Below are 14,446 nucleotides of genomic sequence, written 5' to 3'. Positions count from 1 at the left end.
CTTGAAGTGTGGCGCCCAGAACTAGACGCAATACTCCAGCTGCGGCCTGACCAGTGCCGCATAGAGGGGGAGGATCACCTCTTTGGACCTAAAATCTACTTTGAATTTTAAGCATAATGTTTTAAAATAAAACACATTTTTGTTTTTTCCCCACAGAAGCAACTTTTTAGTTCCAGTAATGATTAAGAATTAACTGGAGAATTCTGCTTTTTCCTTCCTGTCTTATTGGCATTATTTATAACAACTTAGTACTTACCCATCTATGGGATATAACTGTCAGAAGATTTGAGGAGGTTTTGCAAAACAAGTATTAACAAGATTCTGGGTTGTTTATTTATTTATTTAACAACCTACCACAACATTACAAATCTTCAGCACAAAGCTGGAACATACCAAATGGCTGCAAATAAAATCAGGTATCACCCTGCAGTGAAATGACAATCATTCAAAACCAAATATGCTTCTAAAGAGTAGACCAGACATAGTTTTACTGACTACAAGTTGCACGCATCTCAATTTGTTCATATTTTCTTCTACCAGCTCTCAAATGCTTGGGCTACCCTTTATTTTCTAACTCCGCTGACCTCCCATTTACTGTTTTCTCTTACAACATCATTCTCCCCAAGTCACCATCCACTGGATCCCTAGAATTCTTACTGCTCCCTGTGACTTCTTTGTGTTACCCCATCCCTCCTACTATATTTTCTGTCTCCACCTACAATGTTTTATTTCACAGAATGCCCTTCCCAGATAATCAACTACTGCAATCCCTGGTTTTACTGCAAAATATTACAGAGGAAATAAAGTCCAGGAGCTGGCCTCTGTGAGAGGACTGGGTTCGTTGGTTTTTTCTTTTAAGCCACTGGTGAGATTGACAGTCAGTCATGTTTGGTGTTCCCTCTACACTCATAAACTGCCACTCTGCTGCTTGCATTTCAGCATGGAGAACTGGAATCAGAGGATTTCTGGCCTGGCTTTCCTTTCTGAAACTTATTTTCCCCAAAATGTCTAACTGAGGTTTGTGATCCCAAACTCCCACAAGTTATTATAGCAACCAATTGGCTTTGAACAAATATTTGAAAACAAAATTACTTTACTGAGGACAAGGCTTTTTTGTTGTTGTTTTGGGGGTTGTTTAGAAAGTTTTAGGTAACTGGCCAATTATAAAATAAAATCTGGCATGGCCATAACTTAAAGCACCTGATCAGGAGTGAGGATGAGAGGGCATTTGGGGGGGGAGGGGGAGACAGGCAGTCAGCCGGCAAAGAGCTCCTAGACTTGTTATCTTAATGACGAGTCCTAGAACTACACTGACATTGAGGATGATGGTACACAAGAAAGTAATGGAATTATGCCAATGGAATTTCAAAAAAATTCTGTCATTAACCATTTGACCACTATGAAGACATCACTGGTTTCAGAAATACTGCATAGTATAATCAAGAATGATCAATATACTCCTCCCCCCTTCTACTCATCCATTTGCCATTGGAAAGAGCTATAATTCAGCAATTACATATTACTAAGCCACTACTCACTATTTACAGAAACACAGTTTTACTGCGAGATCTTATACAACCAATAACTAAGTATCATTAATATATAACAACCTGTTCTGATCGCTTCCAAGAGCTTGTCATTTTTCTCTCCTTCAAGTAGTTTATGATAGTATCCAGGGTTTTGTTCCATGTTGGCCTGGGCTCCACTTACAACCATCCAGATCAGTGCGCGGTGTTCATTGGGAATACCTTTCCTGATATATCTCTTCACTGGAAAGCAACAAACCAGAAGTTATTTTCAGTACCTTTATCAAAAAAAAAAAAGACAACTTTTTGGGAGACAGTCAGAAGGAAATTGAGATCCTCTAGTATCTCAAATTGAGAACCTTTATTAATTTCAGAGTTACCGTGTCCATACAGGAGGCCAAAACCCAGGAGACACATTTAGATTTACTTACCGAGTATGCAGCAAATTCCACTGGCAAAAAATACACCCAGAATAAAAGAAGTTCCTATGCAAACAGAACTGAAAGCACCAAACCTTCCTCAAAAAGACCTTCATGAGCCACTGGTAATAATTGCTAGTACCTCCACAGAACTGTCATAGCACTGGCCAAATTCTTACTGGTTTAGTGTATGCATATTATAACAAGAACAAACTACTGTTAATTTAATTATTAAATTATTTAATTTAATAATACACACTGCCCCAAAATTAGGATGACAGCATTTCCCCTTCTTTTTATTACAAAATTTTCTTGGATGCATATTTGAAAAATGTTCCCAGTAGTCTCTGTCCTTTTTTATTAATTACAGAGTTGTTCCTTTTTAACTCAGTATTTTCCCCTTTCCAAAATTTATAATGGAGCTTGACAGTCCACGGTATTTTGTTTGCATGGGACATGCACTAACCTCACTGGGGAGATTAGTGTAACTTTTAGATTAGGGTTTAGAGGTTAGCTGTCAGTACTACTGACTTCGGCAGCATAAAAAGAACGAGTCCAGTGTGTGCTATTCAGTCCCTTAGGACTTGCAGCTGTTGTCTGAAAGAGTCTCTTAAAGAGAGTCAAAAAAAGGAGAGAGAAACTACTTATTTTCATCATGACAGCTAAGGACCCATTATTTTTTCTACCCAGAGATTTATGATATTAATTTATGTCAAGTTGTAGAATTAAACTGTGACCATATCCTTTTAATATCGCTTCTCTGAGTCCTATCTTATTAACAGACACCTCAGCATGAGCAGCTGGATACAAGACTGCAGGAAGAAGTATTATCCTAATAACAGCTAAAGTAATTGCCTCCAAGGAAAGGTATGTTAATAATCACAAATGCCTGCCACTCTGAGGTAGTATCCCTAGCATACTGCCACCCCTTTTAAGCCATTAACCAAAAGCTTGGGGTCTCATAGGTTGTTCCAGTAAGAAGGAGAAATTGGTGAAGTCGGTTATGTCTTTGATGCAACTCTATTTTCAAAGAATGTACAATGTCCCATTTCCCCCCACAACAACAGGAATCAAACAAGAGACAATGGACATAGCAGGGGAATTTTTACTGTGGCATTAGTATGAAATGTATTTCAAGTTTTTCCCTAAGCCATACACATGCAAAAGTTTCTAGCACAATTTAAAACCATGCATGAAGCACAGGCTACCTGGCCAATAAAAGAGAGAGGGGAAAATGAAGCTCAAATATTGGCAACAGTTGAGCTAGTAACAACTTACCAGCTACTGTTCCAGTTACTCTGCATTGCTCAAGAGTTGTTTCACAGTAGGGCCCTACTAGAATACCTGTTAGCACAGTTACATATCACTAACCCCAACAAGACATGAACTGTTTCACCAATGGCACAGCCTCTATATTTGTTCTAGTCCCGAGAAAACTGCTCACCTGCGTGACAGCTCATGTTCCACCTTGCCACCCATCTAATCTCCTTAGTGCTTTCTTTCCCCCACCTGATTTCCTTCCCACCATCCAAAAGGAGAGCTTCTTTCAATTAACCCTTCAGGAATGCTTGGCCCTTCAGTGGAATCTGCTGGCTAGGACAGACCTGGCTCGTTCTGTTCTAATGGGCAATTCATATTCAAGCCATAATAAAACCCTGTCCCCCTGCATCTTCCCCAAGAGTCACTGGAGCCCAGCTAGGAACCTAACAGTAAGTATCCTATGCAACATCATGGTGTATCTGGGTCAGTGCTATATAGGGTCTCTCATGGGTTTATCCAATTTAGTACTCCCACCTTCTATCTCCTGAAGCATGGAACCAAGCCAGATCACTTCTTTAAAAAGTTCTCATTTGACCTCACATCAGCATCTTAATATTATCAGGTGCTATCCTCATATTTTCCCCACTGGAAGCATAAGCTTTTCCAAGTTTGTATTATAAGGTTTCTACAATCCAAATCTTACTGGGCCTCCCCAGGAATAGAAGGTGTTTGCAGGGGTCATTAGCTTGCCCAAACATATGAAGCATTAAGTTATGCTTTTTACTTTTTAAACTAGCAAAAACTATATGATAACTTGGTTCCCATTCCTTTGACAACATTCTACAAAGGTAGAGAACTGAATTCCTAGTCTAACAAACCTTTCCACCATTCAAGCAGATCATGGATGTGCCATCATAGTGGATTTTTGTGGATTTGAAAACCTGTCAGGCTGCTGAAAGCTTCTGAATTAAAAGTTATGTCCTTGACCTGGAAACCCGAGTCTGGTGAAGAATGGCAACTGTGACTGCCATAGGTTCTTTCTTGGAGAAGCTTTCTTGGTCTCTCAGGCAGAGGCCAAATCTCATGAATAGCAATGTGATCATCTTGTGCACCCTTAAGATATTGCTCCATAGAGGATCTCTTAATCTTAGGCAGCACCAGCCCAAGTATTGGACTTCCTACATCCTGCCTAGTTTACCTTTCCTTCCTTGGGTTGGCTAAGTTTCTTGAAATATCCAACTGTTGTTTTATAAAGCATGACACCTGCAAAACATCTCCCCCTCTGAATGCAACTGTTCAAATCACACCCCTGTTTCCTCCTCCCACCACTTAAATATTACACATTTAAAACTACAAGCTTTCCAGCTGGGACATCCTGAGGGAATACCATGTATACTTGGCCAATTATTTTTCAGTTACACAATTCAAACATCAGGTTCTTCTTTTTGGAAAATTTTAACTCCTCCAGGAGTCCTCTCCTCCATGCATGCATTGTTCCAGTGGATCAAGATCTTCTTCAAGTTATGAGTATGTAGTCAGTACTTAGTTTAGAAGTATTTTCTCTCAGCTTTCTAGTGGGTTGACATTCCCAGAGCTTGGCTCAACTGTGGCAATGGCTCTTTTGCTCCAGCTTTTTGGTGTTTTTTCCCCACAGACATACACAACTCCACTAATTCAGGTCAGTCTCCATATTTGCTATATCAGCACCTGGACCCCCTGCCCCATGACAGTTTCTGTTCCAGTTTACCATGAAGATCTGCATTTTGGGTAGTGGCCTCTATTTGCTTTAGGTTTTACTAATCAAAAGGGCAATTAACCACTTCTTCATTTAGGTTAAGTGAAAAAGCAGCTCATATCAACCAGTTTCAGCTGGAGAAACACTATAGATACACATCTATATTACCTGGGTTTCAGAGACTAATCCCACTTAGGCCAGGAGGCACATATATATGGATGAACCTATGAATGCCCCTGTATTCATACCACCCAAGTTGGAAGATTATTTGGATTAAGTGCAACTAATGTAATGCTTTTTGCTTAAAGGTTTATTCTAAAACGATTCAGCCTTTTGCAGCTAGCAAGACCATGGATTCTGAAAGTCTACCAAATGTTAAAACTGCACCTCAGAGCCTTTACACAGTGCTGCCTCCCTCACTATAGCTCCTGCTGAGGTAGATTTTAAAACAAAGTCAGAATCATCATCCCAGAGCAATCATCCCTGCCCACAGAAATGGCGCACATTTTGAAGAACAGAGTTCAGTTGCAATTTTTGACAACATAGTTTCCTACAGTAAAGCAGATAGCTACAGCCAGTTAACCTCCCAGCCTTGAGAAAGAAAAGCATAAAATATTTCAGAGAGGAACCGTAAGCAGTTCCAATGTGTAATGCTGGGGGTTTTTTTTCCAGAAGAAGTTACACTTCACATCATACTTTTTTCCTTCACTTGACCTAGCAAGCAAATTAAGGTCTTGATCCCAAAAGGAATGCTACATGGGCAAGCCCCACTGACTGCAAAGAAGGAGGCATTTGAAGGGTCAGAAGTACACGCAACCTCAATTTGTATCTGTGTCTGACCAGGAAAAACCTGCTTGTGTAATGTGAGTGAAAAGGCACTACCCAACCTGGAATGTAGACAATTTAACCAAACAAACACAATTGTTCCACTGCATTTGCTTCTGGATTCTGATGTCAGTTTTTTGGGAATTTCAAGTCACATTTATCAATTTATGTTCATATATTTTCCTCTGTTTAATACCACGAAAGATTTGCCCAACTAATGGAGGAAAGTGAGTGCTTAAGAGCACTTTGCATATAGTCAAAGCAAGAAAAATTAGAAAAAAAAATACAGAAAATACTGTCTCTCAAATATTGGACATTATTTCTAATAAGAGCAATAAAAAAAAAACAACGTGATTTCTAACTTGGCACTCTTCCTTTAATGATAAAAACTTCACTTCACTTCTTCTGGTCATGCTCTTCCACAAATATTATCTCCCTAGGATGTGGTTTTAGGCAGTCATGTGAAAACTTCATTAAATGCATAACAAAAAAAAAAATCCAAAAATATTATTAAAGTTCTCTTATGCAGTATTTTATATTTGCAAAGTATTTCTACATTTAAAAATCACAACGTAAGTGTTGAGAACACTAGCACCCTTGAGAAATAAAGGCTAAAACAGAGATGAAACCAGAAGACCAGAATAAGGAGTTAAAAGAGTTGCTTATTTCATTATTAATACATCACAGAAGAAGCAAAAGTTGGCCTTGTATACACTTGGCATTCCAATTATGGCCAAGCACAAGATGGAAAATAGTTTATATTTTCTCTAAAACATCTTCCTTCCTCTTGCCCTCCACCACGCCTCTCTCACCCCACCCTTTGTAATCAAAACCAAGAATGCTCCAGTTGTTTCAGTTTCCAATACCATCTTTTTTCCCTCTTTTTTTAAAGTGCTGGAACTAGTCTACTACCCTTGAAAAAAGTTGGAAGCTTAAAGGTATGTTTCAGAGTACAGAAAGAGTGGAAAAACTAAAAATGTAATTATAGTTGAGAGTTTAACGGGCTCAAAGAAAAAAAAAGGCAGAAATAAAAAATAAATACCAAAAGTAATACATTTCAGGAAAAACAATCCAAGACAACAATAAAAGCTGAAGTTATGAATCTATCTGAAGATGGTATAGATAAACACTTAGCAGTAGCACATTTATTAGAGAGTATAAATGGTTTATTCTATAGCCTCAATGCAACTTAAAATAATACAACTATTGTATATCACTTTCTCATTCAATTCTTGAGGATAGATAAGTGGCACTGTAAACAAAAGTCAATGCATTTTAAAGAGTGGTTTGGACTATACAGCTTTATTTTCTTTGATGTGCGTGACCATGAAAGTTATTTCCATGTACTTAGAAGTTAAAGGACAAATGAAAACTTTGTCTTCTAAGAACATCCAGTCTAGTCAACAAGCTACAAGTTAGCATTGAATGGGAAAAGCTTATGCATTCATTCAGCCTTTGCTAGGGCATTTCTGATGAGTGGCAGACTGACAAGCCTGGTCTCACAAATATGGTTTTGTGCTCACAAACCACAACAGACTTTCTTCCAAAGTACAACGCACAGTATTTGCAAGCAGCCAGAGGCTGATAAGGTTTACAGTAATTACCTCTTGTTACCAGGAATTTCTGGCAACAAGGCAATAACTTGAATTTCCTAAATATTCATAGGCCACATGGGAACTGGAATACTTTAAAGGGCCTCATCAGGCTCCATAATTGCACTATTGGTGCTTGTTGCCCACCTGTAAGTGTGCATAAAAGCAGCAAGCTGACTTCGCAACACTGCAAAGAAAGCACAGCTCCCACAGCTGCTGAACAGGTCAAAGCAGAACTAAATCACAACAATCGAGTCATGGGGGGGGGGAAAAAGAACTAACAGTGGGATCTGTGCACATGAAAAAGACAAAGAAGAAAACTAAAGATAGAGAACAAATGCAAATAAGACAGCAGGGCTGAAATAGCTACGACAACATGATGAACTGGATAAAGAACAACAAGCGAACAAAATGATGCTCAAAACTAATAACACTTTCCTCTCTCAAACTTTATGATCAACACTAACAGGAGATGGGACTTTGCCACTGTGGTTAAAACAGGTAAATTATTTTTCTGGCATGCAGAACAAAAGCATGTATGTACATGTGTAATCTCAGACACGAGGCAGCCACATGCAACAGATCACCACATGAATGCGTCACATTTCCTAGCTAGGAACATGCATCACAGGTCATACCTCCTTCCTGCTCATCCTGGCAGAAATCAAAGGAATTATGAGATTATTTTAGGGCCCGAGGACAAATGGGTGTAAAGCTAAAAAGATCATACGCAGAGTAGTCTTTGAGGTCTGGTGATGGTGATCACATTGTGTCCTGATAGGACCCCACATCTCACCAGTGATTTAGGAAAAGGAGGTTGTAGACTGTGTAGGTTCTCAGGGGAAGTCTAAGGAAGCACTGTAAATTAAACGCACCTCTTGCCACAAGTCTGGGATCAGTTTACAGTTGGAAGAGAAATTATTGGGATCAGCAGTTCAGTCTCCTAGAACACCAGGGAAACAAAATTAAGTATCAGACTAACACTGAAGCATGAGCTATCTCAATTAGAGCAGCTCACTGGCATTCAGAGCATTAAAAGATGGATTTTCCAGTTTGCATTCCAATGAAAAAAGCAATACTTCAATATAAGGCCATCCATACAAACTGCTAACTCAGGGGTAGGCAACCCCTGGTACAGGTCCCTGAGTGTGGTATGCAAAGGCATTTTGTTTGGCACGCACAGCATGAAGTGAACAGCAGGGAAGGGGCAAGGGCTGAACTGCCACAACATGGATTGGGCTCCCCTGCCATACCAACATCTTACAAATCAAGGTTGCTGGTGTTTTTGGCACTCTGCTCAAAAACATTGCCAACCCCTATGCTAACTACTTACATCAGAGGTAGGCAGCCTCTTCTGGCTCCAGGCTGGAATAATCCACCCTATGTCAGAGATAGGAGTTTGGGTAGGTGCTATGACTTGGCCACTGCCAGTGCTCATTCCCAGGGTAGCACAGGAAGAGCACCTGCTGCTGGTCCCCATCTGTGACTGAATGCCACTAAAAACATGTGTTTGTGGGCCAGATCTGACAACTCCATGGACTGTAGGCTGCCAACTCCTGACTTGCATGTTTCTGTCTTGAGGGTAGGAATACACCACAGACATAATTGATCCTTGTACAAATACCTAGAAACTGCTATTTAAAACAACACATCTGTAGTTTACAGATTAAAAGTAATCTGCCACTTTTCTGTTCTGATATCCTAAAATTACCAAAGGTGGGAAATAATGCTGGACAATACAATATGCAAGATTTGTTGTAATAATATGTGCTTGCTGTGACCCATACTGCCTCAAGAAGAGTCTGAGTGAGCTTGCTGCAGTTTACATGAGAAAAAGATGAAAGAAGGGCATATATAAACCATGCTCATCCCCACTGCATCTAGGAACGTAATTGAAAGAGAAGCCTACATTGCAAAACTAGGAAGTTAATTTCTGGAAAACTAATATGAATGGGACAAGACTCAGCACAAAGAGAAAACACTCTACCATGTAACAGGAAATACTAAAATTTAACATTAAGAATTTCCACATTTTACAAAAACAAAGAAGTAGCCTTAAAAGTTAAAGGTATTTTCCTCTGAACTCTGCATAAGCCTAAATCTCATTAAAAATCAATATCATTTCAGTTACCCCTGTATTAAATTCAAACACTTAAAAGAACACTTATTTAAATTGACAAAAGGTTGCGGGGGGGAGATCGGAAGAGCGGGAAGGGAGCAAGTATGCGAGCAAACACACGTGCAATATTTGATCCAAGCCTACCAGTGTTCTTCAGTTTCAAAGTTGTACAGTTTCTTTGTCCTAACATGCATATACCTGTCTCTCAGTGCTAACCAACCTACTCTTGCTACTGCAACAAACTCTCAGAAAAACCAAGCACAGCCTAGTTCTGAAGCACACCTTCGAGGATTCAGGTATACCTAGCAGCTCTTAAAGAAGATACAAGTAAAACGGAAAATATTTAATGTCCTTTTGGAGCTCTCGTAAGTGGTGCTCAAACAGGTATTCAAACAGGATACCTGGAGCAGACAAACTGGATACATCAATAAGAGCAAATGGGGAAATTTAGAAGTTTACATGGAAAAAATTCAACATGGAAAGGAAGAGAACATGCAGCTTCCACCTTCTCACCTACACATCTACATACTGAGCTACCACTAAACGCTTTCCTGATTCCTAAACTACCTATTAAAAGTCCCATTATCTCCCTGAGTCTTTGCATCCAGTTCCTAAGTTAATATTAAACATTTTCTAAATAAAATAAAAAGTAGTATTGGGTCTTAGCACATACATAATACCTTTTAGCTTTAAACTCATTTCATAGAGGGGATAAAAATGGAAAAGGAAGCTAAAGCATTTTGCAAGGAGTCACAGACAGGAATCAATGACAAACCTAATGATACACCCCCATGAGCAGGAAATGCATTTCTCAGGGACAAGTAGCAGTGACACACCTTGTGCTGCTACTACTTGTCCCTGGGGAATGCTTGTGCCATGTGCACTCTGGTGTGTGGCAGTTTACCCCAAGTGGGGTAGGGGAGGCTGGAGGCCAGCACCCAAACAGCCTTACCTGAGGTCCTGGGGGCTTCCTGGAATTGCAGCCCTGGTGCTCCTGCAGCAGAAAGCCTACTCAGCACCTGGCATGTGGCTTGTTTTGGACAGCATCTGCTGCTGCCACATAACCTGCCCTTTTTTTTTTTTTTTAGCATGAGCTTTTTTGACTCCAGGATTTCCTGGGGTCAAACCCTCCCTCTCCCTCAGTGCTAGGTAGCAGTGCAGGGAATGCCTGCATGTGCAGTGTATACGACTTGTCTGCAGCACCACATACCACATGCCCATGCTCATCTGGATACACTCTATGAATACAGTCTGGGACACCCTAGACTCTTCTATACCAGTGGTTCTCACCCTTTTTTTTTTTGATCCCCTGGCCCATTTCCAGCCTCCTATGCATTCCCAAATCCTACTTACCCTATAGCCCTCCTGCCACCCCACATTCAGTGTCTCCTACTCCCAAGCCCATGCAGTCCCCTCTTCCCGTCATAGTCCTGCTGCTAGGCATAGGGAAGACACTAGTTCTAGCTGAGGAAGAGGCAGCAATACAGCCATTCACCCAGCTTTTGCTACAGCTAATAAACATGCCTGCACTGAGACAGCTAAGCTGCTGCTAAGACTGGAGTTAGTACATGCAGAGTGGCCAAGTGGTACCATGGGAATGTTCAGAGAAGTCAGCTGATTTCTTCAAACACAAACTCCCCATCTATCCTTGCACCTAAGCTTTACCTCTTCACACTTTCTATTGCACCAAACTGTATGGCATATCTCAGCAGGAGCAAGCACAGAATAGTAGACAACAAAAAAGTAGACAACAGTAAAATTCTGGTCTCGCACAGGTATAATCCATCTTGCTTATGGATACAAAGTTTAATATCATGATGCATATCAAGCAGGATGACTCCCTTAAGAACTTAAAATCAAGTTGATTATTTCTAAAACCACAGTACATTTGTTGATGTGTTATTACTAAATGCTCTGTGTACTATTACTTTAAGCAGAAAGATGGGTAGAATTAAGCATTCTTAACCATGAACCAATTTAAACTTAAAGTCTACTCCCCAAATTGCAGTTTATCGGAGCTAAATGTGAATCATTCAGCTTGCAACTCACCTTTTAAATTTTTCTGTATACTATTCTTTCTCTTTAGAAGCTTGGACCACTTTATTGCCCGCCTAGTGAGTATCACAAGATACCTGGAAAAGAATTCTTCGTATGTCACATAATCAAAATCTTCTGGCCTTTCAAACCCATAGGAATCAACTCTGCAATGTAAGAGAAGTTATTGTTATGCTTATTTTTTTTCCAAATTCACAATTCAAAATATGCAAGTATACTTTATTAATACTAACTTATAGGTGAGTTATAAGTTCTACAAAGTAACTCAGGAAAATAAAATCAACACATTCCTACCAGCTCCCTGCTACATCATAACTGCTAAAATGAACAACTGGAATGTATGCAATTTATGGTCAATCTCTGCCTTCACTGCTTTTGGTTTTGCTATGAAGGTTCAGAGAGGAAGATGCGTTTTGTAGAAAAATGATTTAAATCATGCCAATTTAAAAATAAAAAGTTTTTATTCATGGGTGGAGAGAATGACAGGCCATTAAAAAAAAAAAAAAAGCAGCAGTAGGTGCTACAAGGGCAAGCCTGTCTGGTTCAATGTTGCAATATATTAGTTTTTCCACAAAGACAGTTCTGCACTGGGGGGTAGGGGGGAAGCCTGTAGAAATGTATTCAATTACAAGAATGACCTTTAGAAGGTGCTATTTTTTGTAACAATGTGACAAAATTACATAGCTCTCTTCAAAGTTCAGTAGCTAGAAAAGCCACTGTATAGCAGCAGTCTTTACTACCCTCTCCAACAGATCCTCTGCATTGTCCTTTCATTGCATGGGATGAAATACAAAAGTTCCTGCTTCTCTGAACTAGTGTCCCTAAGGTGTCCTGTCCTACCATGTGTATGTACGTGTGCATGTGATATCAGATACATTCATTTTATTTATAGCAATTACTACTATTTTTGTTCCAATTAGTACTGAAGAACTGTAATTTAAGAGTGGTTTGGATTCTGAGTCAAAAATATTTTTTCCATTATTATTATTTTACTTGTATCAAGAAAAATTAATTACATTGATGACCCCAATTCTTCAAGATGCGTTTTGCATAAGAGAACACAACCACAAAGCTTCCCTGAACTCAGTGGGGCTTTCAGAGGACACAGAAGTTTATCCATGCAGAAAGAAACTTCATAATATCAAGAGCTAAATTCCAGCTCTATAAAGAAAAATGTGGCTCTTGGTTACATCTGGGCCACCTCCAGTAAGGACAGTACAGGTGATTCTGACTCCATGAACCTCTTCACCAATGGGTCAGAAAAAGTAGCATCTAGCATCTGAATTCACTGAACTGGCAGTAAGAAAGATCATCTTTTTAACTGTATCCTGACTACTTGATAGGAGACAAGAGGCTGGGCCAAAGCAGCATTACAGCAGACATAAACACCAAGAACCAGCCGTACAGTTTGCAGACTCACTTATTTCTATTTTGTTCTTCACTAGAGGAGAGAAGGTTTTTGGGGAGCTATTACTATTTTTTATATTCCTGAACTGGATAATAATTAACTTTAGCATACGTACAGCATTGTGACAATTAAAAACAGCACTAACACTTCAACACAAATGCATGTTTAAGATTCCAATTATGCGAGGTGAGGATGCAGATTCATTTTCTAACTCGGTCTGCTTGCTGGGAAGCAGAAGTCTCCATGCATTTTCTTTTAAAAATTGCATTATTTCTTCTCCTCAGAGCCTTGACATGATCAGAAATCCTGTAGGGAGGGCAGGGGAGGGCTGTCCCAGATTTTAAGATATTCTTTTCAACTGAGGCTGCACGCGTCAAAGCCATTTGACTCTATCTGTAACAGATTCCTTGTTCCAACGTGTCACACATGGGAAACGGAGAGAATGACACTGGCAAAGCTTCCTCATCCGGCCTCCAAACTTCCAGTCACAAGTTTGCTCTCTGTCTGCTAAGGCAATCTCTGTCATTATTTCTAGGCACTCACTCCCTTGCTGAGCTTCTGACCCCCATGAGCCTCTCTGCTCCCCCCCTCCACCAATGCAACAGGCTTCTGAGCTCTGTTTCACAGGGTGCTTTCACAGTGGCTCTGTTTCACTGTAGCAAAGTGTCACGTTGTTGTATTTATTATCTGCAGCCTTCCGGGTACCCCATACTGTTTATGAATAGGGTCACACACAAGTGTGCTGTGCCTCTCAGTGGAGAATGACAGAGGAGAGCAAGTCTGCCAGCATTCAGCCGCCTCTCCTGAAGCTCTTCCAAATAAAACAGAACCCATCAGCCAATGCCAGGACTGCAGCTCAGTGCCTCTGGAAGGGACAGGGCAAGGGAGCTTGCCCTGGCAGCCCGACACCAGGTTCTTGCTCCCAAAAACTGGTCTCCTATGAAGCGGTCTCTAGGGTGTCTCTCTCACCTCTCTGCCTGCTCAGAAACTGCTGCAGCTAGAGGAGTCCAGACTAGGGAAGTGTCTAGTCCCCAGCCAGGAAATACAGCCTCCTCCAAGGGCTGGACACCCAAGCCCTGGGATCCCACAGCCACTTTTCCCCCCTCTGAGAAAAGGATACACACACACACATAGAAATCGATAGGTGGTAGGAAAGAAAGAAGGCAAGCAAGAAAGAAGGAAGGAAAGCAATTGTTAGGCTTGGAAGAGACCTTAGTAGATCATCGAGTCTGACCCCTGCCCTGGGCCGGAAAGAGCTGGCTGGGGTCAAACGACCCCAGCCAGGTGCTTGTCTAGTCTCTTCTTAAAGTATGTATGTATCCCTTCCTCAGAGGGGAAAGGTGGCTGCAGGACCTCAGGTGTCCAGAGACATACATGAGAGATACAGGCACACAAAATACATGGGGGCGGGGGCAGGGCGAATCGTGCTTTGCCCCCTACCCCCGAGGTTTCCGAGCCCGGCGGCACCGGGCCGGGCCGGGCCGGGCCGCGCCGGACCAGCCCAGCC

At 40.8% G+C, this 14,446-nt stretch overlaps 1 protein-coding gene across 2 annotated transcripts in view; it reads right to left on the bottom strand.

The window, feature by feature from the left end:
- The window catches only part of GRTP1 (growth hormone regulated TBC protein 1), a 67,629-nt gene that overhangs the window by 39,383 nt on the left and 13,800 nt on the right, over positions 1 to 14,446 (bottom strand). For both annotated transcript variants that reach the window (XM_019529626.1, XM_019529625.1), the window contains 2 exons: positions 11,526 to 11,677; positions 1,611 to 1,769 (listed from right to left, as the gene is read on the bottom strand). In XM_019529626.1, the coding sequence (XP_019385171.1) occupies positions 1,611 to 1,769; positions 11,526 to 11,677 (311 nt within the window). The remainder of the gene's footprint in view (positions 1 to 1,610; positions 1,770 to 11,525; positions 11,678 to 14,446) is intronic.

The sequence above is a fragment of the Crocodylus porosus genome, unplaced genomic scaffold (genome assembly GCF_001723895.1).
Source record: "Crocodylus porosus isolate Cpor-Errol unplaced genomic scaffold, CroPor_comp1, whole genome shotgun sequence".
Taxonomy (NCBI): Eukaryota; Metazoa; Chordata; order Crocodylia; family Crocodylidae; genus Crocodylus; species Crocodylus porosus.
Note: the sequence above shows the minus strand (reverse complement) of the source record. Positions and strands in the feature narration are given on the sequence as shown.